The sequence below is a fragment of the Homalodisca vitripennis genome, chromosome X, assembly GCF_021130785.1.
Source record: "Homalodisca vitripennis isolate AUS2020 chromosome X, UT_GWSS_2.1, whole genome shotgun sequence".
Taxonomy (NCBI): Eukaryota; Metazoa; Arthropoda; class Insecta; order Hemiptera; family Cicadellidae; genus Homalodisca; species Homalodisca vitripennis.
Window position 1 is genome coordinate 99,914,081 of NC_060215.1, and position 26,081 is coordinate 99,940,161.

Consider the following 26,081-nt stretch of genomic DNA (forward strand, 5'->3'; position numbering starts at 1 on the left):
TATAATATTTTTAAAATGGTATCTGGCTACTAATTCATTCAAGAAACATTCTAAAGACTTTTAACTTATAAGTAAAACTGTTTAATATGCTTCGTCTTGGTTTTCCCTGGCCTTCCCTGACGCGATAAAAATTGGTACTTACTGAAAAGGGAAAGTAGGTTTTAATGAATTGTATATATAATATAAAAAAATTGATTGTGTTATCTATAACGGTAAAAAATGCATTACACCAGGATTTTTCCGCTTCTCTGCGTTCAGGGATCTGAGGACACGTCCAGGGAAGTCATTTACAATGTCATTGTTCATCATCAGGAGTTGATAAGTATGTAGGTTATTAGAATGTTCAAAGAACACGGAATGTTTGGTGTTGGGTCATAACGAATGTCTTGCAATCAGTAACATTTTAACATTATGAACTTTTCTTCTTCACAAAATATTTCATTTCCCTTAATTTAATTTAAATTTATTAGGAACTAACCCAGAGCTCCTTCTGTAGCACATGCACCAAAATATTTGAAAGTGTAATCTGAAATATAACAAAAATGCGTTATTGGCTTATAAAAATCTAATCATTTACAGCACACAATTTTTTTTTTATTACTCATATACAAAACTATTACAATCATGCAAACATTAAAAGTACTTAAGCAGATATAACTAAAAACTTAACATAAGAGCGGGTTTAGAAAATGTTTTTAAATTTAAATAAATTAAAACACACATAGGCTACACATTTTTGCAAATATTCTGTGGAAGGAACTTATTCATATTTAACAGTCAAATAACTTAAAAATATAAAAGAAGCACAGAAAGATTATATTACGTGCAAGATTCTCTTCGCCAAAACTTAAGAGAAATGGTTGTACTTTTTCTACGGGACCAATGCCTCCCTTACTTGAAGATGTGAACGCGGGTTCCATACTAGAGATCTCTAAAGGTCTCTTAAGTTAACCTAAGCACTGTTGATATCCTTGTCAAAGTTAAATATTCTTCTAAGAAACGTCTATCACAGAAAAGGCTGTCTAATACATTTATTCCATAAATCGCTCCAAGTAGCCCTAATAGAGGAAATCTGAAATCTCTTGGCGCATCTGTGCTAAGCAATGTGAACTCGTTCGTCTACGTCAATGCTAGTAATTTTATAATTGATGAGCGATACCTTTATTCTTTGTTTGAACAGTAAAGTGTTTCTGAAAGGAAGTATCAAAGACACGTCTCACTGCCTAAGTTCTACTATGTGACAAATAGTTTCAGTGCTACTAAATCTCGAACGTCTTTCTGGCTTTCCTATAAAATAAGTCAAATATCCTTCATAAAAAAATACAGCACCATTTTTCCAAGTTGTAGGCCTACTCTTAAAAGTTGTATGTACTCGTATGTGATCTAATGAGACATTAATACTATGTGTGATAAAAAGAGAGACAGTTTGATACAATATATATTTGTTTATCAAACATAAGTATATAAACATTTTTAGACCACCCAGTTAAAATCTCCTGAAGTTGAACCGTTTTCTATACAGCGATGTGATAAACTGTAACCTTAACAAATAAATTTAACACATTTATACACAAGATTTGCCAGAAAAAATTTGTGTCACATGATCGAATTTCAAAATTTTTAAAAGCAAGATAGATAGATATCATAAGTCTTATCCAAATAACAGTGATTTCTTGAATATTTTTACTTTTTATCATGGTTTTTTTGTACTTCAATTTGCTAGTGTCAGTTTTTTGTATTGGAACAAAACACAATATAAGAGATTTCGAACGGTATGACTGTTTTTTGCAAGTTTTTCTTACAGCATCAAAATTTTTAAATTCTGAAAACAATACGGCCCTGTGCCTAACAAATTTTTAATAAGAACATAGACCATGTAGCATATCATATTATACAACAATATTGCTCCTAAATTACTTTATATTTGCAAACAAAGGGAATAACTAAAATAAAATATTATTTACCATACAGAAGTTTTTGTGTCCAAGACCGATAAGTTTCAATGTAAACAACTTACACATTGTGGAAATTACGAGGAGTATAATATAAACGTTGGAGACCGCATTGTTATGGATTTCTATTGCGTTTTTAATTTAGTAAGTTTTTGCCTCATGATAATTTGCAAACCCTCAAGCGATTTTTGCGCAAATTAGAGTTTCTAGATTGATTTCATAAGTTTTAGGTTAAACTTTCATCGTTATCAAATTTCGACTTACAGAATCCAGAAGGAAGTTGAGCTTAGATGATTTTGCTTGAGGCTGTCCATTAGTTAGTTGTGCTTTGAGTTTGTGGCGACTGACTTAGGAAAATTGTGTTTATACTCACCCCTGATTGGGTGCTGGGCTGATATTTTAACTGCCATTAAAATATTGTTTTGGCAATAAGAACGATTGGATTTAGGACATTCAAGGCTACTTAAGGTTCTAGGACACCCCGGATCTTAACAGCCAGGTTAGAGGAGTATATGAAATATAATACTTAAGTAAGTGAATAACGGCAAATTCGATTTATTTACTAAATGCAATATACACAAGGTCGAATGTGGTTACAAATAATTTATTTTGTACCTTCTTTGACATTTCCGTTCTGTAAAAAAATATATGTTTATTTCACTCTTTATGCCAAAATTACTATAATTATTTTTTACCATGCAACATCAACCAACCTACCTTAGACCCTAGTATTATTAATTAGAAATGTATTCTATAATGTCGCCGACAATCCAAACAGAAATTTAGCTAAGGTATTTATTGACTCTTTGTTTGAAAGTTATTTTTGACGATGGAAGGATTGTGAAGGAAACAGAATTTTTCCGGACATTTCCCATCGTTCAGTGAAACAATAAATCAGTAACACTACGTTTCGAGATCTGTAATCTGATCTCTTCTTCAGGTAAAGAACTAAACCTAATACATAATTACAAACTAGGTTAAAATAAACAAGTAGTAGGTTGTAGTATCAACTCCTTCGTTGATAAAGTATTGTTTAATTTGATGGGGAACACCAGGGAGTTCACTAGCCCAGCAGGTACTAATTATATGTTCTGCAACACCTATGGAAGTGCTTATAATATATAGCGCTAAATAAACGCCAGCGTCGCCAATACTGAATCGTAGTACCTTTAAGTATACTAGTTACACAATTACTATAACTAGTTGAAAGTAACATCATAGCACGCTGATGGTTTTTTCATACCTATACATGTTGTAATATTTTGGTAACACATTGACTTACATTTCAAAAACAGTTGTATTTATAAATGCTGTTTATTCGCAGTTTGGCTAAATGAGAAATGCATAGAAAAATGTAATGTAGTTTCAAATCTGGAAAAGCTTATAAATATAAATTGTATAACATGTTTTTCTTTAGGCTTTCAGATATAAAGTTAGGTTTACTCTATTCCTTCTGCATGCATCGTCTTCTCCTACATCCTTCCATTACGAAAATTATTACGTGTGTTACAAAAAATTTCAAGTGTCTCGTTAAATTACTCCACCGATCATTGGCACAGAGATTAAATCTTACGTTTAGATTATTTACTGATCTAGGTTGCTAAATGTTTCTAATATCATTTAGAACTTTTAAAATTTGTATGATCTTATTAGTTTTTACGTTATCGACATTTCAATGGCCCACCATCTTGAAACATCGTATGATATGATCTAATATTAAATTTACTCTTGGCCGCAGACTGAAAAAACAACAGTTGCCTAACCTACGTATATCTGACTCCTAACTATTTTTACATATATGGTGTTTGCCTAGGCCTGATGAATACATCTCCAAAACATTAAACAATAGTGTGTAAACAACCTGTCTTAAACCAACACCTGGGTGTAAAGTACTAAAATTGTAAACAACATGAGCAGGGGGAATTTTTAGAAGTTAAGTCTGTATTGGATCCAGCTACTTTTCCATTGTAAGGAAGGCACAGTTTTCACGAGGAGTAGGCAAAAAACATGGAAAACATGCATTGGTTGGGTTCTTTAGAATTTTGAAAGATCATAATAATTTATACAGAACAATTACATTAGAATATTTGCAGTGAGCGACTATACGTACAATATTTGTAAGTTCTACTCTTTTGTCTCACCAGCGTTAGATCATTAGTAATCATTTTAGTCTACTAGATGCTGGAAACTACCTGAGCGTTGGTTCAGTGGCAGGGCCGGTCTGGCGATCTTCCAGTTCGTGACCAACATACTAACTACTGAGCAGACCCAATACCTGAAGAAATGTCTGAATATTGATGAATCATACAGTTTCAATAAAAGTTTTATCGGAGGCCCGTTTCACAAAATTGAGGGCTAAGAAATGGAGTATATACATTAACAACATTTTTAATATTTATTTTCTGTCTTTAATTTTTCTAAGATCTCGTGACGAATTGTATAATTACCGATTCATTCATTTTGCATTTTAATCCGCCATGTGTATGAAATCCAGCTGCTTTAAAAATACTTTAATACCAACTATACTTTTAAAAATGTAGGGAAAGCGTGGTAGTTGTTGACATTAGAATTCTTTTCATATTTATAAGATTTTGTTGGCACCAATAATGTCAAAGTTTGTTCCTCTTCCAGAAAAAGAATTATTTCGGTACTGGATATTGTTTTACATTTTTCAATGTATGTGATCATTATATTGTAAAATTTAAATCAAGTTCCGTAAAATTACAACTATAGCTAGTTGATTATTTACACATTAGAGCAGTCTACATATGTGCTGGAATGCTGCCTCTCTTAGCTTTAATTTATACGTTAACACTGAAATGACGTTTAGTTTATTAAACAGTCCTCAAACAGTAACTGGCATCCCATATTAAATCACGTTGGTATGCCAATAAGTATAAGAAAATATACATTGGGACTCTGTGATTATACAGTGTGTTACATCTTTTAATTAAACTGAAGGGATGTATCTTGGAAACTGCAAGAGACACAGCAAAGATTAAAAGAGACAAAGTAGGTGCGTAATGTTAATATGGACGAATAAATTTGGTCAAGTTAATTATTGGTTGCGTCGTGGACTCGCTGCGCTCAAAACATATTTTGGTGAACATTTTCAAACTGTCAAGGCTCTATAGTCTATAGGCTACAGTGGATATATACACAAAGATAATGCAATCACATTATGTGTGTGATTACTTTCCAGTACTACACTAATTAATACATGAACTTTATATTTAAGTTTTTACTTTAAATTGAACCTTAATTAAATATTTAAGGTTGAAAATATTTCAACATTTGATAGAAATTTAAATAATGTGTTGACAAAACAATAATACACAACGTATTCGAAATGAATTGATCCCTTTATTAAAATCACTTAAAGGTTTAAACAACAAATACACTAATTATCAAAGTAAACAACTTTTTTGGTCTGTAATTGCACCCAAGGCTCTTCTCATATTCTACTAGGAGCATTCTGTATAATCTGGAAAACAAAAAGGTTCATTCTGTTATTTCATTTAACTACAATGGTACAAAAACTTGTATTATTAATATTTCTTAATGCTGCAGGTAGGATACTTTAAGCTGAAAGTAGTTAAATTGACAGAGTAACATTCTAAATAAATTGTGTATTTTATACACAAGACTTTTTATTTTATTTCAGACAAACTTGATTATTATTTGAGTATGTAGTATATTTTTCCTTTATTTTACACACTTTGTAATTTTTTTTTGTGTTTTTAACTTTATAAAATGTTTTATTTTATTGTATAAATGTATTCTAAATACTGAAGATGAAAGAACACATTTAACAAACTTAAATCCGTATAGAAATTAGAAAGAGTAAATGCCAACACTGACAATATTTCCAGTGTTGCAAACATATCGCTAATAACAAATTAAAATACGTTTTTGGTATTATTGACTATCCAAGAACCATAAGAGTCGATGTCATGTATTTTTTTGGACTCTACCAATCTCATTGAAGATTTGTCCTATATGGTAGTTTTTTTTCTATCCATCCTTTTAATATTTCATTACATTACCATTGAGTTGAAAAGTTTCAATTGTGAAATTTTCATGACATGGATATATTAAGTTTTATTCCATTCCATTATTGTGTATAGTTTGCTAAAGGAATGGGGCTATTGTTTAAACCCCATGAAAAATAGTTACCCCATGCTTTTCTTCTAGAAACCGAAGAGAGTATTTCAATGTTTTCAATACTGAGATGAATACACGTATAAAGCAAATACAAATAATTGTTTTATATTAAATTGTACTAGAGCAAGTAATACAGTAGTGGATAACCATATAAATTCATTATTAGCATACAAAAGTTAGTAACAATTTTTTTATATACGCTTTAGTTAGCATACAATAATGAGACACTTATACGTAGACTACTTAAATGTATGCTTAAAGTTAAACACTACGAACAGTGGACACCACATTTATATTTTGAGTGGATAAAAACGTAAAAACGAAAACATTTTTCATTTTTCGGGGAGACAAAATATTACTTAATAAGCTACATGACATGGCTCTGGAAGTAGGTAGACATTGGAAACATGAAGAATACTGTTTAAAACGTACCTCCGTTTCTGCATCGATTCTCACCACCCAGGAAACACTGGTTGGAGAATATTGTCTGTGTATTTAATGTTGCACTTTCTCCACATACAGGATCATATATGGCTAAACAGGTTGGAGGACAATCGCCACAACCGTTGACCACTAGGAAAAAAAAAATAATAAATTTATTTCTTATTGAACATATTCCACCAAATCAAGGGTAATTTATAATTAACTTAATTTCTATGAATATTGATCGAAACTTTATCAGATATCACAATTTGTGATCTGTAATAGGTCTCAAGTTTAACATGACATTTTACTTATTTATTTACTGGACGTAGCTGTACCAGTTTTACTCAAGTTCTCTCCATACATAATAATTTGCTGGCCGATCAATCTCGGCAGTTTGTACCTTTATATGTACTTTATTCATAAGCTCACTCATTACTACTGTCCCTCCAAAGTTTAGTATCCTAGATCGAAGCACCTACTTGTCGTGTACTTAGAATAGATATGTAATAACAGTGGAATAGATTTATACAGTAGCACCATTCCTTCATTGCAACATCTAATTTTCTTACATAAGACAAAAAAACCCTTTGGTATTAATTACTTTAAAAAATAGTAAACTAAAAACAAGCCTTACGCCATTACTCTTTCCATTATGTGACTAGAAAAAGTAACTAACTAAAGAGCCACTAGTACCATACCATAACTCCAATAGGACTATAGGTTGCTTCTATAATTTATTGTAATATTGATAAAGCTTTCATTTCCCTTATTATGGGTATGGCCAATGCTTTGCTTATTATCATTATATGTCTCATACTGTTATTTCTTAGTTTTAGTGAGTATTTAGAGTTCAAACGATAACTATTTCTTAGTATTAAATTAATTAAACAAAACGTAAATTAACTATCTAGAGTTTTACAGTTTTGAATAAATAATAATAAATAGCATATACACTGGTAATGACCAAATATCCTCAACATCGGGTAAAATTCTGTTAAACTAAAACTACCCAAAAAATAAGTAATTAATAAGTAGTTTAACCTAAAAATGTACTTAAATATCGTAAGTCTAAAACTGTCAACGGAACATTGTTTCGTATTTAATACAAGTTTCAGACATATATGTCAATAAAACCTGAAATGATTACTTTTCATTTATACTATTTACATTTTTTAAGACAATTCACAACATAAATTATTATTACAATTTTATTTGTTATTATATCGAAATTTTTTGTGTTCTTGTAGTTTACATTTGATTGTAATGAAGTTAATTAAAAATATATAATACAATAATTAGTTTCAGAGGATCAAATAATGTTTACTATTACACGTTTTAATGTAGACTTTAGATTGTAGGACAAGAATAATACCACCAACAAAATACCTTGAAATTCTAAAAATGTAATACTTAGTAATACTGATATACTGTAATAAGGAGAAGTCAGTAGTTTTTTATTCATCATCTGAAAAAGTTCAAGAATTTGAGAATAGGGCTGTGATTTAATACAAACTGTTTAGTAAATTATCAACTAATATAGGCCAAAATTAAAAAGATGTTTTTTATTTGTACGAATAATGAAGATCTGATGTGAAATTACACTCAACTCGCGGAATCTAGCGGGTAGGATATTTTAAATTTATGAATCATATTTTGTCCACTTTAACATCTTGTAGCTACACTAGAAAACCCTTCAATTTAATGATATAGTAATTAGGCTTTCGTCATTGAGAAAATACTTCATATAAGTATTCAATCCATAATGCCATTTTGATCCATCAAATGATCATAGATATGAAGTAATCATCTTGGCCATTCCAACGAATCCCAAGGAACTGTGTAACATTTGGTTAATGCCTGAATGTAATTGGGTGCTGACTTAAAATATTAATTTATGTTTTGACTTCATTATATTTTGTGGAAGGTATTGTAAGAGGACAGGATTGTAGAACACGTAAAACATTATATAAAACTCTTGCCTTTTATATACTGTTAGGGAATATTGCACAATAACGGGGAACGCAAATAATACTATCACTGATAGAATTTACTATCTTGTGACTTAACTAAGAGAATGTAGGGGGAAATAAATACAAAATGCACCAAAATTAAACAACCTGTTCCTTTCTATCAGAAAATTAATGTTTGAAAAACATTAATTATGTCATTAATATTGAATTTTTCTTAATATATCTTTTACATTGATCATTTAAAACTTCTAATTTTGATATTGTATGGTAATAATTATGTAACAGTTTAAACAAAAATATTTACGGCATTCCAATAGAAAATTAGCACCGTTCCGTGAATAAATAAAATAATTAGTTTTTGTATCATACGATCAATGAATTACCGGATAATCTAAAAATTATGTTAACTGGTTTAAAATATTTTACTCGTATACATGTGACTCTCCCTAAACACATTTGAGGGAGAGCCACATGTATCCCCGCTGCTATTGGTATTTCTGAATCATTATTAATCCAAGATTATGTCATGATAAACATGGTCGTAGTTCCTTAAACAATCTGGAATTCCAGCAAACCCTTGTGTGAAAATGAAAGTGGTGTGTAAATAAAGCAAATATAATTACTAGCGATTATAATAATTTATGCATTTTTAAAACTCAAACAATAATGTATCTAATAATTTAATTTATCAAAATTAAATGGGAATAGCCTACCTTCAGATGCATCATCTGTATCCCTAATGCATGGTTCATAGGCAGTAATTGAATAATCTGAAATAACAAATTTTAATGAAATTGGTTATGTTGGCAACACGGTTACAAATTTGGCTATAGTAATCAATAGCGACGATAAGCTATACTATATTTACTATAGCGAAGAATGTATTTTAAAAATAAACTAGAGAGCATAGCAGAACATAAGGAATCTATTTCGTTATATGACATATTTATATAAACATATATTTAAGTGAGGCCCCCACTCACGGCTCACCGATTCTCCATTTACCAGTGCTTCCGACCATTATAACTCTCAAAATAGAAAGTATTCAAAACAGCCCTTAGACTTAAGGCATTCAAAACTTGCCAAAAATGCAATTAAAACAAGCGGTGCAAAATTAAGCACTAATTAAAACCAGACATTTCATTTTTACGCAGAGTAAAACATTTTCGAAGATATAGTTGTAAAACATAAGTGCCAAATTATTTTCAAATCCTTATAATAACAATCATCATATCCGTATACTAAATTAGCGACATATATTTCTACTGATACATAATTTTTTTAAGAAGCCCATCCTCTTTTAAGCCTTATTCTGCCCGTCCATTTACCAGTGCCTCCGACCATTATAAATCTAAAAATATAAAGTATTCAAAACAGCCCTTAGACTTAAGAAGCCCATCCTCTTTTAAGCCTTATTCTGCCCGTCATAATGGGCCACTGGCCTGTGCGAGGATCTTATTAAACATAATAAGGGGGAGAGTCGATACATTACAAGGTCGATGGTACTGATAAAAGTGCAAGGGTCACAGACAGGATTCGAACCTGCGCTATCTCTATACTCAGACTCGAAGTCCAGCGTCTTAGACCGCTCGGAAATTGGCACTCACATTATGTTGGGAACGATAGAACAACAATAAGACTGTCACGAGGGACTGCACCTACCCTTAAAACCTTCAGGTGTATCAATGAATAATTGTTATATGTAACCTTAATTGCTACTGTCTATATGTACCCTGTCTTCATTCCAAATAATAATAACACACTAAAGATGGATTCAGGATAAGGATCTGTAACGATGTCAGACAATATTGTTCAAACATTTGGAGACTGTCATATCAAGACTTCCTCCTAGCATTCAAAATAACACTGATTGCTTGATCATACATTAACCTCAGATTCCAACAACTAAAATCCTACATTGTAATACAGTCAACATTTTCGGAGATTTCTTAATATGATAATCATAACTAAACGATAACGATACGAGATGATATGATTTAACGTTTAAGTTCAGAATAGAAACTATATAACTTTAAACAAAATATCAAGAACAATAGGGTCCCGAATTTTTAAAAGCTTTATTTATAGTTTACTTTTGAAAATACGATAACTTTTTATAGTAATATTTGACGCATGTAGCCTCCATCTTGTGTTACTAAACCCATTTTGTTAAATGACTAGTTATATTTTTAAAATTTGTAAATTTAATAATTTGCAATAATAAAAAATCTGAACAAATCTTAAATATATCTGTTCTAAAAAAGAATATAAAATCAGTTATTTTGCATTTGCATTTGAAAGTGAAAGTTTGAAGCTACATTTTTTAGGAAAGTCTCAGAAATCAGTTGACCATTTAAAAGGTTTAATAAAATAAGTACAAACGGTAATACACAACGTTAGTTAGAAAGTGACAAATTTGATCCTTTGCATACACCCGCACCAACCATCGTCTTTAAACAACAAAAAAAACCATCAACTTCGACGGGGTCAGCCATACTCACTTCATAGCCAAACTTAAATATTAATGAATCCTTTGGTCTCTTCTTATTTGGTTTAAAATATATCTTTCCAACCGACAACTCGTGATCAAATTTGCTGCATCAACTTCTTCAGCTTTTATTTTCACATCAAAGCTCACACTTAAGACACCCCCCTTTTTAACATTTTTATTAATGGTATTTTGGTCAAAGTCGATAAGTGGGTATTGCTGTCTGCTGACGATATTAAAATTACAATGAGATCTCTCATACTTGGAACTGCAGTCATCTTCACCATAATATTGACAGAGTTAATCAGTGGAGTGAGCAAAACACTATGATCTTGAACAGAAATAAATGTTGCCTTGTGTCTTTGTATTGTTGTAGATAGCCTATTCTTTGTAACCGTTCCTTGGGAGGTGACAACATTATTTGATGCTCTGAAGTTATTGATCTAGATATTATCTTTGATACTGTCCGGAGAGGCACATTGAGTATGTGTATGCGACAGACAACAGGAAGCTCAGTTTCATTTACAGACTTCCTGAAAATGCATCCATTATACAGACTCTCATAATCCTGTACGTTACCTTAAATCGGAAAATTCTTAAATACTGTTGTGTGGTGTAGTATCCTCAATATAATGAACATATTTCGCTTTTTGAAGAGGATACAAAGGATATGTTTGTGTTTTGTTGGAATGAGAATTGGTTTCCCCTATCTTGAAATGACTTACCTACGGAGTGGCATTGTGGGGTGCTTGTGCAAACAATCAGTTGATGAGGGTCTTCAGATTGCAAAAGCAAGCGATTCGAATAATCGCACATTTGAAATTCAGAGAGTCATGCAGAGAATCTTTCAAAAGTTTGCAGCTGTTGACCCTGCCGAGTCTCTTACATTTTCGAAACAACACAGTATTGTATGTCAAAATGCGTCAAGACAAGTGCCAAGACATACATTCATATGAGACCAGAGCCAGGGGAAACTACCGAATTGGCCAACACAGAACGGTGATTTATGAACGCCCTGCCATCACAAGCAGGAGTTCATTTCATCAACAAGCTGCCAAACCGAATAAAAAATGCCCCAACGCCCAAGGCGTTCAAAATTCGTCTAAAACGCTTTTTAGCGACACAGGCATTTTATAATGTTGACGAGTATTTGGCAAAAAACTGGGAGACCAGCCAATATGTATGTCGCTCCGTCGCTGGTGGTGGGATGATTGGCGAATAAAAGGAAATGAATGAAGGTGAAATTGTATGTTTGATTGAGGATTTTGATGTAGAACGGATGGAACAATTTTAGTTACAATAACGTCATTTGACGCATGCTATACATGTTAACCATGTCTTGGCAATAAAGAAATTTGATTTGATTTGATTTGATTTGACATTTGAAGACCTAGCTAATCATTTTGGACTCATGTCTTTATACGATAGAAGACGACAGAACGCGTAATTTCTGTTCTCAGGTTCCTAACCATTTTATTGACTCTCCTCACCTCTGCATCCCTACTGGAACTCGCTTTAGAGACATCTTTGGTTGCATGAAACACAATAGAAACTATGAGTACTTTGTGCCTCTACCTCGACTCCAACGCCTTGGCAATGAACTTTCCCCTAAATTTCTTTATTTAAGGAATTAGTGCAATCAATTTTAAGAGGGGGGTTCTCTATTTTTATAATCGCACGTGAATGAAGACTCCTCTCGCATTTTTAATGATTTTTTAAAATTTTAGAATTGTTGTAATGTCTGTCTCTTGTGCGTATTGTGTTTCAAATTATTCTTGTTGTATTTATTATATTTATGGTTTGTAATATATTGTTGCAAATGGTTGTACCGTTGGTCAATAAATAAAAAATGAATTAATTAAGAACGGACACTCCCTGTGGAGACGTGGCACGTAATCTGAAGCTAAAATGTCGAAAGAAGTGGGTACTAGACGAATTTTGTCATGCTACAAACAGTAATAAAAAAAGAAAAGTCACGGGAAAATTGAATTATGGCAAGTGTACTTTGATAAATAAGGATCGCACCGATGCATTTTGAGCGCAATGTAGCATAAACCCTTTATAAATAAAAAGAACATGTTTTAGATCAATTCAATCTTAATGACCCCCATCCCATTTTTAAGACGTATATTGCCTTCAAAAATTAAAAGTAATCTGATATTACTCTTCTACTAATAATAATTTCTCAAAATTTATACTGCATAAATAAATATCTACAGCCCCTTTACGCATCCTGACACAACCAGTAGGCCAAATTGATTCGTTTTTTTAAAACTCCAAGGACATCTTCGAGAAGTCAAAAACTTTGAAATTACCTGAAACAGATAGGCTAGTTAGCTTTGACGTTAAATGCTTGTTCACTAATATACCAGATCCTAAAATGCTCAAAGTCATGAATATCCGATTAAAATAAGATGAAATATTGAACATGAAATCAAAACTTCCGATCCTTCTAATCATTGAAAAATTATAGTTATGTACTGTATGCGTGTTTTTTAACTGTATGGTAAAGTTTAACGTCACAATGTGGGAATGTGGAATTTAAATAAAAGGCTCTGGCTTTAAATTAATTCCAAAAAGGATTTGATGGAGATGTACGATAACTAAATCGTTGTCTTCTCTTATTATGTTTTACCCACTTGCGTTGGGCCTAAACTTGCGTTTACGCCAATCCCTTATGTACCGGGATTATCGAAGGCAAAAATGATATACATAACTAAAAAAGTATGTTTAGAGTATGCTCTTGTGATAGGGAATGCATACGTGAAGATAACACCAATCGTGATAGTTCATGAAGACAATACAAGAAAACGGCATCTTTCATCTTTAAGTATGATTAAATTTATAATTTAAGGTTTTTAACCAGGTGTATAAGAGGATATATTCCAATCCTTGACATTTTTATTACATTTTACATTGTATTCGGCAACCTGTTTCAAGTCAAACGTTTTTGATATTTATTAATATTATGATTATTTTACATAACTTCATCCTTCCCTCCATTAATATCTCAGTGTACATAACCTCTTCAATCCAATGCATTACGTAAACAGACCTACCCGTATCATTACACTGGTTCTCACGGTTCAAAAGACACTCGTTGTTGAAGGTTCTGAAGCCAAAGTTGGTGCTGCACCCACAAACGGGAAGGTAGCTCCTGTCACAGGCTCTCGAACACTTCCCACACGTTTCATCATCTGAAAATGCCAAATATTCTTCAACATTTATTCTCAGCAATTAAAAATATTGCAAATAGACTACTGTATTATGTAATACTTAAAATTAGGATCAAAATTCTAACATCTTAAGACTTTCAGAATTTCAATAAAGAATATATGACTCATAAATATGTTGCATGAGGCATAGAAAACTCAAAATCTGCCGGAACTTTTATCAATGTTAAAATTTCAATATTGCAGTTAAGTAATAACAGAATTTTTAATTCAGTAAAAAGACTAGAATTAATAAACGGGTTGTACAGTTTGGAGCTATTGCTCTATAAATGCGACTTCCGCCTGCCTGATAAAAGTATAAAAGTTGCGAACTAACCCATACCTTGTTATGATTGTATCTGCTAGAAGATTAATGTTGCATCTAGTTAAATATATAACTAAAAATATAGTATAACTGATATATAGTAGGTTACCTAATGTAACTATATATGAGAGATATACTCCTAGAGATTCGCAATATATTTAACTTTGAATTAATTTAATTAGAAGCTTTAAATTAAAGAACATTCAACATTCTAAATAACAAGGGGTGCGTAAGTACTAACAATATTGATCCCAGAATGAGATTTAATCATCCTTAATTCACCCTTAAATTTACCTACAGTCATCCCTTATTCGCAGTTAATTTTGCCATAGAGCACTTTTGATACACCCAATTCTCCTAAATAGAACGTGTAAAAGGGCCATTAGAGCCTGGGAATATCGATTACTTATTTTGTCACAGGTATTATTGTTCAAATGACTGCTCCTGATAATCCTAATAGTTTCAAAAAGGATTCCACGTACTGATTCTGCACCAAGGTACAAGGAGAGTGCTACTAGCCCTAGAATGTACATTTCACAGTAGGCATTCTCGACACTTCCCACCCATAGCAGGTGAAGAATATAAAAATGATTTGTCTTATAACCTGAGTTACATAGGGTCACTCCTTTTTTTGTAGGAGGAGGCCAAAGGTGTCCCTCACCTATATCCCCTAATAGCAAAGGCATTATCTTTAAGAAGGTTGTTGAGCAGAATTTCAACTAAGGTCATCTTAAACTGGTATTCCGTTGCTAACTAATTAAGTCCAGACGGTTGAGGTGAGGGTATTCAGACTTTTCCTTGTGCTCAAAACCGTCCGGAACACTGTTAAGTTCTTAGGCCACTTAGATCCCCGAACAGTAAGATATTCAATGGTTACAAAACTACATTCCTGGATATTCATCAATTTTTGAAGGTATTTTCCCTACACATTAACGTTTTTTGCTTAATTTAAATTTACATGTTTTAAAATGTCAACCAACCTCTACATCCCTCGGTGACACATTTTCCTTCATATCTATAAAACGTAATCTGAAAAATAACCAAACCTATATTAGAGTTATACAAATAAAAGTACACTTAAATTGTCACAGCACGCTTCTTAATTAAGTATGGGTTCATATAAAAATATATAGTCTTTACATTTTTCATAAGAATATATTAAGTTAAATATAAAATACACAAGGAAAAATAATTTGCCTACATTGTAAAAATAATCAAAGATGTATTTGGATAATAATAATAGGCAACATTACATCATAAAAAATTTAGAAATAATTAGATATTAAGTTAAAACATATAGGCATGAATTTGATTTTTAATACAATTATTTAAACTCCGAAATAAAAAAGTTAAAAAATAATAGTTCTATACTTTACAAACCAGTTTAAAAATGTATTTGTAACGACTGGGTTTAAATATCTAAGAGCGTCATTACGGGTATTATATCATATAAGACTATATTCAGAGCTGTATTCTCCTATACGTATGAAAGTCTATGTATGCTTTAAGTCTATGTAAAATAAAAATCAGTGTATCGTACAACATGTGTCAAAGGAAAAAATCAGAAGAGAACAATCTGCTCACATTATCTTTGAGTGTGCATTTATAATTGTATACATGTATCCGCCTACACCTACAGTATTCGTTTACACTATTACCACACTAGACATCTACAGGTGCAATTACAATTAAATATATAAGCAATGTAAACTCAATCACGTATGTTGCAAAACACTCGTATGTAACACATTTGCTCGTAGTCTTGATGTGTCTTCTAACCCAAATAAAATAATAAACACAAATAAAAAACGGATTTTTTCACATAATAATTTAAATTAATGCACACTTATACTGTAAATGTAGCTGAATTTTATTAAATTATAGACTGTTAATTTGTGTAGCTAATAATATGAAATTTGACATTTTCATTTAAATTTCTTAGAACATTTTAGTGAACATTATGTTACATAAAAATGATAGTGTTAAGTAAAAACCCCACAACTCTAGGCCTTTTACATTTACATCAACAATACTGTGATCTTCACTCTCGGTAATTGCAAAAACTATGCTTAACATTATGAGATGAGTTAAAGCAAAATGTAGTAGCATATTGATGCACCAGTGCTGCCACAGCCATACCAGACGAACTAATTAATAAATCCGGCCCACAAAAAAGAGGAAAATGTAAATATAAAATGAGATCCAAATATATTAACAGTTTTTTTAATGTCGCTGTGCATAAGTATACAGAAACGTTGTGTAATATGTCATGAGCCGGAAAACTTTGCAGGAAACCTAACTATTATAAGAAACTATTACAATGGTATTATAATAGACCAGATATGGCTGACGTACACTATCTGCACGAAAATATGTTCAGCGCATGAAATATAAGTAATAAGAGACTTATGTATGTCTGTATTGCAATATATTACGTAATAAATTAAACCCATATAACCAGTCTGTTACGTGAAACCCAACACGAGCATATGTTTCCTATACATGAAAAACTAATTAATCTAAAAACTGATAATGGCTACCAGTGCAATGTACTCTTATTTGGCCATGGAAAAGGATTCTTTACGAAATTATATTTCAAAATAAACGGTAGGGGTTCACCGGATTGAAAGGGTTTTACACAAGCGGTGTTTCAGGACAGCGGCATCAAGATTTAAGTATAGCTATGGCCTTTACTGTGATTGCTAGCCAGACAAATATGCGATAAACTTAGAAACCAAAAATTATAAGATCGCAGTCTTATAAGCTTGTAGAAGTTGATAGTTGTCTTTTGTGTATTTTTCCTTGTAATTCTTCACGTAGAGTTTGTAAACAGTCTACTACTATTGGAAACCACTAAACACATATTATTTGTTTATAAACTTGACCCAATATTGATCTATATATGAAATATTTAAGTAATAACTCAACAATTTATCAAAAAAACTTTACAATTTGTCCAAAATGGAACATTAAGTGATAGTCATATAGATCAGTTTCTACACTAGACATTCATGTTTGCCTCTATAATGTATTGTGTTTGTATTTAAATGTTCACCATCATTTAGTTTTTAGGTATTCAAATTCATCTACTACCTGAACAGATTTAACTTTTAAACAATTTAAAGGTCATAACTGTGTATCACAGTCGTCAAGAGACTTTATGTGTCACAATGAAAAGTTAAAAATCCTTAAAAAAAGTTTTAGCCAGTTCAAAAATCTAGTACGTTGTCAAACTCAACGTCCAATACTTAGTCGTTTAAGAGTGATTCAAACATTGAATTTATCTGACAGGTTTTATTACTGGTTTGAATTTATCACTGATGGAATGTTATTGAAAAGCAATTCTAGTATATACCACTTCTCACTCATAAAAGTCAGACGGTGTGTTGGACTTCGAAACCACTGTGTTGCTTGACTTAATAACGTTTTTATAAACACCAGAATAAACGTCAACAGACTGTTGCCGATTTGATAGTGTGATTTGAACCATGGGAGAGGCATATCTTGGGCACTGTCAGTTTGAAAACTTTTAGTGTTAATGCCGTTGATCCCCCCGATAAAAGTTTAGGAGGCTTATAAAAAACCCAGTGGATTCACGACGCTCAAGAAACATGAGAAAGAAAGTCAGCAATAATCGGCCGTTAGCCGATTTGACGTGACACGAGTTTGGAACCTCAAGATTAAACCTTTCAAGATGAGTTTGCTACTAGTCGTATAACATATTTTCTAGAACCTTTGACAAACAATAGGACGATTGGATGATAATTGGCTTCTATCTCCTTTGTAATGACTGACAGGTATGACAAAAAGAAGCACAAAAATGACCGAAAAGTACCAAAAAATAGTAATATATTCATTAAAAAGAGTTATACCATAGGTTAATATATTCTAATATTTGTTTAAGAAATTAACTGAAAATGTTATCCAGTCCACGCAATATTTTGGACTTTATGGACATAATGTGATCGTTTTACCATAAAAACCAGTTATTGAATTGAAAAATATTAAGCCAATATTAGATAAACCAGATCATTATGTTGTAGGTATTATATTTTACGTCGCATGGTTGTAGGAGGAAATTACTTTAGTTATGTTTGAAAAGTAACTGTTTAAAATATTTGCAACTTCTGAATGTGCTTCAAATGTCTCAATAGCGTCTTCTTTCCCCTCGACATTCCAATTTGCCTTCTAAATGAAATCAGTTACTGGGATTTTTTTGAGCCATTTCAGTTCTCTTCTCAGTTAGCAAAGGTTTACGAAAAGAAACTTGTCTACATTAATAATGTATTTTTATTTGGTCACTTGTGTTACTAGTTAGAATGCTTAGATCAACATTTTGATTAGCAATAATTTCGTGTTCATCTTATTTTTGTTAATTTCAATAAACACTTAATCGCTTAAACGGGAAAGAATAAATATAATTTATGAAGAATATCAATGAAAGTAATATATTTTGAGTGCTGGTGAATAATTCCATTCACAACAGTAGCTAACTAATCCATCACAGCAATAAAATAAATGTATTTTCTTGTTTTTCTTAATTTATGAAAACCATTCGCTATTTCAAAAACCCTATCATATTTTTCAGTTGAGCTTCATGGTCTGATAAGGGACTAAATATAGTTGCATAAAATACTTTCACAACATATTCGTAACAACGTTATCCAATATTACGATATTCTAGTGGGTCCAGCTATATACTAGTAGAATCGTTTGGAACAAAAACACTACGGAGGTTTTTTAATACGTTACCTGTTATATTAAACCAAATATATACAAATCCCGAAAAATCATCGTATTCCTGTTTATTGTAATAAGGTTATGAATCAGAGTGTGAACGCTATTAAAACCATGTAAATTATTACGTGGTGTTTTATACAAGTAAATCAAACCCAGATTCGGCATCTCAGTTCCTGCAAATATATATAGTGTAATGGTATAAATTAAGCATTCAAAAGGGCATTCATAAAATTTCTTATGACTAATTAAAATTGTTGTCAAGCTGGTGTTATTTTTATAGCAAACTAATTAAATTACAGCTATACTTCGAGTTTTTCGACGGTGGCATTGCTTACAGTAGAAATAAAAATCTAAGAAAAGAACTTTGAGAAATTATAAATGAGTTTAAATAAGGAAAAAAAAAACAAAAAAATTGAATTAAAACTGCTAACTTATATCGTAAAAAATAAGGTAAATATAATGTAGAATCTTCCATTGTTAATTAACAACGCTCCTCTGATGGTAAATATAATTTATAAAAACCACCATTCTTAAAAATGGCTGCTGAGAACAGATGAAACTGTGTTCGCCTGTCATAAAAAACGATTTATCAGCGTAAAAAAGTATTAATTTACCTTATCACACTCACTAACTTGGTTTTTTCTTGTGTACTTAATGCCTTTTTCTTAATTACTTATCTAACTGAAATTGGACCGTTGTCTCTTTGATTTAAATATCTGTTTATCCTGCCATATACTATACACTGATTGGTGATACTTTTCAAATTAAAACATACATTAACCACACTGTTACAATTTCATGAGAGGGGGAACCAGCGTACGTCCCTCATAAAAAGGTTCATTTATGACATGGACACTGAGACTACCCACCATCTCGCTCTCTAGATAGGCTTCAAACTGATAAGTTCAAAATCAATGTATCTTTGTCCTATTTTACATTTTTAGTTCAAAGCAAACAGAATTGGAAATATATATTTTCATTGAGAGAAGTCACTGAAACTAGTAGTTCTATGGAACTTTGAGACTTTATCTTATCTCTGCGACGCGGCGCGACGTCATATTGTAATCTGTGTTTCCAGATGGTGTTGTTTGTTCGAGATGTTGCAACGATTTTACAAAGACATTAAAATTACCAGAGTAGAAAAAAATTACTCGGCTTCAGACCTTGTTTGCATAAGGTCTAATATTTGGCCTTAAACGATTAAAATCTAGATAATAATTATGTAATAAAACACAGTAATTAAAATATTTGGAGTAAGAGGTATCTAACAATCGTATCTCTTACTAAAGAGGTTTCTTGCTGGAAGTTGACTGATCGCTTTATCTTCCACCTAGCACACCCACCACGATCCATCACGACAAATAACTACAGACAGCTGGCTAGTAGATATGCAATTGTTACCATAGTCACCCCGTTACATAACACCTGTATATATCGGCAATTGACTCGTACGTTTTATAAAAATGTTTTGGCACAGTTCATTTTAAATTTAAAATCTAACGATTCCTATATTTTAGCTGATGAAGATATAATTAGATATTAGGTTTACAGCCTTATCCCACTGACTTTGATACAACTTGAAGAAAATAAATGTCATGAAGGTCATACTTTATATCTGTTTATTAAAAAGGACTAGTACGTTAGTGGTAGGATTGAGCTAAGTATTGCGCACATTTTTGCTTAGTGGGTAGGATCGTCTAACATAAAAATTATTATTACAAGTAATCTCTAGTGTTTCTTAAATTATTAATTTTCAAAGTTAATTTATTATTCATTTGTTATCTTTGTTGTCTCAGGTTTAGAATCTGGAGGAATTAGATTGTAGCTTCTTTTAGGAAAAAATTAATTATCTTATTGAGTAGATGCAGATATGCATCTAGATTGGCTGAATTCCTGAATTTCCCAGGTTTATTTTTTAAATACTTCTTCTTTACCCCCGAGAACTAGAATCTGTTTGAGACTGCAATAGCAGACCATTGGGCGATTATCAGTTAAAATAAAGTGCTCCTGTAAAAAAGGTTTCTAACATGCTTTTCGTTCTTCTGATCTATGTTTCAAACTCAAATTACAATTCTCGACATGGAGAATATAAACAACTCAAGATAAAACGGACGGAGAAAATTGCACTTTTATCAAACGTTTTGGTGATTTTGCAATTAAGCTAGTAGGATATTCGGAACATAATTGAGAACAATATGAATTTATCTTCCCGCATAAGTTCATATAAGTGAATATGTAAAATATTATGGATATCCCTCCAGCACGGTATTCAGGACGACGTTACAGAAATATGCAGCCGCATATTGGTGGTAGATAGTAAAATCCTGTAACATCTTCTAAACTCTTTAGCTAACCAATTTAAAATTTTTCGAACAATAGGAATTATGTCTTTTTTTAAACAATTGGAGCAGCTTTTCTAACATATGGAAACAACATATTTAACAACTAGAATATGTTCTCCATAATCTAATAAATCTTTCAAAAGTCCACCATTTTTAAGCTCTTTTAACTGGTTATAAGAAAATTCTATTCTGATTCCTTTATTGTTTTTCTTATGTTTTTCGAGTTTATTGTATTGTCTATTCGTTAAAAGTATTTTATCTTCACCATTTTTTTAGTTGATCTATTTTAAATAGAATACTAACAGGTATTTTCTTTTTAAAGGGAGATTTTATTTTTTCTTTCTGATTAGTACTAAAATTTACGTTCACAGATTGTTTCTCCATTTTATATAGCTAAAATTTCAAGTTTTCCTCGATTCCCATTCCTAGTTTTATCTTTAAAAACATTGCTCCAGCTGTTGGAATTCTGAAAAATCTCTCACATACACTAGCATCTTTTGATAAAAATCGATCCATTGCCTTATCTTGTACAGTTTTATCTGCAATATGCCTAGAATTTGCCTCTATGTTTTTGCATAAAACATGTCGTATTCCATTGAATTACGAGAAATCAAACATTAAAAAAAAATTGAAATCAAACCATTAACATTCGGGGAATTGGAAGAAATCTGCAAAAACATTAAAAATTTTAGAGGAACTTTCATGCGTGATACATTACCTGAAAAAGTTAAGAAATTTGAATGTGGAATTGTGAATTTAGACTCGATTATGGGAAGTGGAACGCATTGGATTTGCTATTATAAAAATGATAAGAATGCATATTATTTTGATTCGTATGGAAGAATTGAGGACAAACCACCGACAGAATTGGTCCAATATTTGAAAAAATCAGACGTTTATTATAAAGATTCTCAAATTCAAGACTAAAGAGACCCCCAATTTGTGGTCATTTATGTTTTTTGTTTTGAATGAATTGAATAATGGTAAAGAGTTTAAAGAAGTTGTTAACAAATTATTGCTTAATAAATACGGATTCACAAAATATTTTTGATGTATTTGGAACACAAATTAAAACAGAAAGTATTCAAAATGTAGATGAAATTATTCGAAATAAAGTTAATAGTTTGAATTTTGATAGTTTGAGAAATGAGTTTGATAACAAGTTAGAAAGTTTATTGCAAAACCATCCAGATTCAGATATGTTTACTGTCAAGATTGAATATTTTAAAGCAGAATATGATAACATTCTAAGTTTCATGAGTTCAAATGAAGTTGCTGATAAAATAACAAAATTGAAAAAATAATTTGAAGATGCAGAAAAAATATTTACCAATTTAATGTTTCATATCGAAAAAGCTGATAAAATTACTGATGCGATCAAAGTTGAAAAGAATTATGTTAGTTTAGCTAATAAGAAAAGAATTGTCGGTGTCCGACCTGGTATTGACAAATATGATGTTGTTGTTAAAGAACAAAATTTAAAACCTCTAAAATTATCAGAAAAACATCGATATTGTTGATCTAAATGATCCGAATGTTAAAAATGCCTTAGATTTTAAAGGAAAAAGACTTAGCAGCGTTAGTAGAGGAATTTATCCGTTTGATGTTATCGTAAAAGAGCAATTAGATTATCATATTAAAATGTTTGATGAACTGAACCAAAATTATGAGAATCATAAACAACATGTTAAAGATTTTTACAACAGAAGTCTATGAAAAACTTGAAGAAATAAGTAAAAGATCTGTAGAAAATTGTGATGAAATTAATGAAAAATAAATGGCGAAACGCTTAATTGAATACGTGCCATATACGTTTATCATCAATATCGTCATGATAAAACTAGAAGAAAGCATTAATAAGTTTAGTTTAGATGCAACAAAAACTTTTGAGAATATTGCTCATAAATTTTTTCAATACAGTGATTCATATGCTGATAAATTTCAAAAATGAGAAGAACAAATTAATAAGTTCAAGGAAGAACTTGATAAAAGAATTGATGAAGTAGGTACACTCGCAGGGGTTTATGCACGATAAATTTTTCTTTTATAAATGACACTTATATCTTGTGTGAGGTGTAAGGCAAAAACTGCAACAAATTATATAAAATATTATTGCAAACATCAATGGAGTTAAGAGAATTTCTGGAAAATGTGCTGAATGTAACAGTAAAAAGAGCCAATTTATAAAACCTTGATTTGAAAATTTTTCCTTATAAATAGAGATGGTGGGACATTACTGTGCTTTCGATTTTTTTATAATGCAACACGAAAGAGATTTGAAAATAGAACATTGGGATGATATTTCTCAAAAATATGAACTATCCGAAGATAGTACATTAATAAGTTAAATTCGTATAACATTGCAAAATATCAAAATTTGACCTCAGAATTCATTAGAGAAAATATCAGTTGAAAGAACATTTGTCTGTTATTTGCCTTTATCAACACTTGAGCACAGGATTTGTAGAAGAATTTAAAGATTCGGTTGATTGGAACTATATTATAGACAGCGGTTACTATCCTGTGCAAATTTTATTGAAATATGTAGCTGAAATTGCAAAATTTAAAGCACAAAATCCCGAATATGACGAAGTAGATCATTAATAAATGACTAAAATTTATATCCTTTCTTATAAAAACTCACATTAAATCAATGAAAAAATATCTACCTTATACATAATGTTTAAAACTTCGTAAACAAAATTTGAAATTTTTTCTTAATAAATGGCGGACTACAAAAAGTATTCAGGCGATATTGACAGGGCTGAGTTTAAAAATTTTATCCAAGTAGTAAACAACATTTGAATGAACCGAATAAAAGAACTGAGTTTAATATTGATTTTGGAGATAATTTTTGCTCGTCTAACTTTCAGTTTTATATTTCTGGAACTTTAACAAAACAAGATGTTCAAGCATATCTTGGAACAAATGATGTCAGATTGATTGATAATTTCGTGCCGTTTTTATTCTCTAAAATTGAATTAAGAAAACACAATAAATTGATAGAAGAAATTGAAAATTGTGGTCAATTAAGTACTATTAAAGGAACCATATCTTATTCCAAAAGTGATGTATTTTCAAATAGTTTTGAATCAATTTTTAAATTTGGATAATTTGAAGCTGTCGGTGATTTAGCACATTTCGGCCTAGGATTCTTTGAAAATGTAAATTTTCCAATCTATAAAGGTGGATTTTACATTAGTTTCATAAGAGCTGAAGATGATGATGCGATATTAAAAACAAAAACTGGAAATGATATGCCAGTTGATGGAAAAATTACAATTAACGAGTTTTTCATTAGAGGTCCGATGATTGATTACAAAACCACGAGTAAAATTCGGTTGATTGATGAAATTATAAAAAGTCAAAACATTATGTTTTATTTTCTATATTGGCAATGTATTGGGCAAAAAGGTATTTCCGGAACAACTTATTCATTCGATATCACAAATATTTATAGAAATATTTTCAATCCCAAGTTCATTATTGTTGGTTTTTAAACAGATAGACAGAATAATCAAGAAAAAAATCCTTCAAAGTTCGATAGTTTGAATGTAAAAAATATCAGAGTAAAATTTAATGGTTCTTATTATCCAGATGAATTACAAAATATAAACATTTCCGGAGGTCTTTTCAGAATTACGTATCAGATGTATCAAGATTTTAAGAAAGTTTGCTACAAAAATATGGAAATGCATTACAATCCCAAAGAATTTATAGCAAATAGACCCATTTATGTCATTAATACAACAAAGAGTTTGACCAATATTTCTGGTTCAAAGAACGATATAATTATCAATATGGATTTTCAAAATGCTGTTGCTAATGCGATTGTTATATTGTTGTTGTTTCTGAGAAATTTTTATCATATGACGTGATTAAGAACTATATTAGAGAAATCCAGTAAAATTTAGATTTCATCATCTTGCATAAAACAGCTTAAGAAAGTAGAAGCAAACAGCTATAGATTCGATTATTTTTCATTCGTGATTTACAGATTCGTTTATGGTACATTGAAAAGTATTTTACATTGATTTTCTGACTGTCCCAAAAGTGGTATATATGTATGTATGTATGTATGTATGTATGTATGTATGTATGTATGATATATATGATAAAAATGCTTAAAAGTTTTACGAAGATAAAAGAAAGAGTCTGTACTTTAATTTCTAATGAAAAATGTATAGTGACAACCTAGCTAATTGTTTTTTTATTAAAAATACCTCCATTGATACAGTTCTCTCTTCTGAGTAGACAACTGTTGCCGAAAGACTTACAGCCTTTTGTAGGACTGTAGGCACAAACAAACTGCTCTATTAACGGGCAGACCTCACTCTTGCGGCAGTTACAGTCCCCTGGTAACAACACAGAAACAATGATTTTTAGTGAATAAAATACTTTTCATTACAAGATAAAGCACATTACAACATTAGTGTTGCTGTACACATTATAGACATGCAAG

The 26,081-nt window shown here is 31.1% G+C and overlaps 1 protein-coding gene across 2 annotated transcripts in view; it reads right to left on the reverse strand.

The window, feature by feature from the left end:
- Nucleotides 1-5,295: 5,295 nt before the first annotated feature.
- The window catches only part of LOC124369743 (vasotab-like), a 30,553-nt gene continuing 9,767 nt past the window's right edge, over nucleotides 5,296-26,081 (reverse strand). The window contains exons 1-6 of one of the 2 annotated variants that reach the window (XM_046827812.1): nucleotides 25,843-25,977; nucleotides 15,518-15,566; nucleotides 14,060-14,197; nucleotides 9,226-9,282; nucleotides 6,549-6,689; nucleotides 5,296-5,436 (exon numbers count right to left, since the gene is read on the reverse strand). In XM_046827812.1, coding sequence (XP_046683768.1) covers nucleotides 5,417-5,436; nucleotides 6,549-6,689; nucleotides 9,226-9,282; nucleotides 14,060-14,197; nucleotides 15,518-15,566; nucleotides 25,843-25,848 — 411 coding nt within the window. In that variant the 5' untranslated portion in view covers nucleotides 25,849-25,977 and the 3' untranslated portion in view covers nucleotides 5,296-5,416. Of the gene's footprint in view, nucleotides 5,437-6,548; nucleotides 6,690-9,225; nucleotides 9,283-14,059; nucleotides 14,198-15,517; nucleotides 15,567-25,842; nucleotides 25,978-26,081 lie in introns of those variants that run through there. The other variant, XM_046827813.1, reaches the window with a different exon arrangement.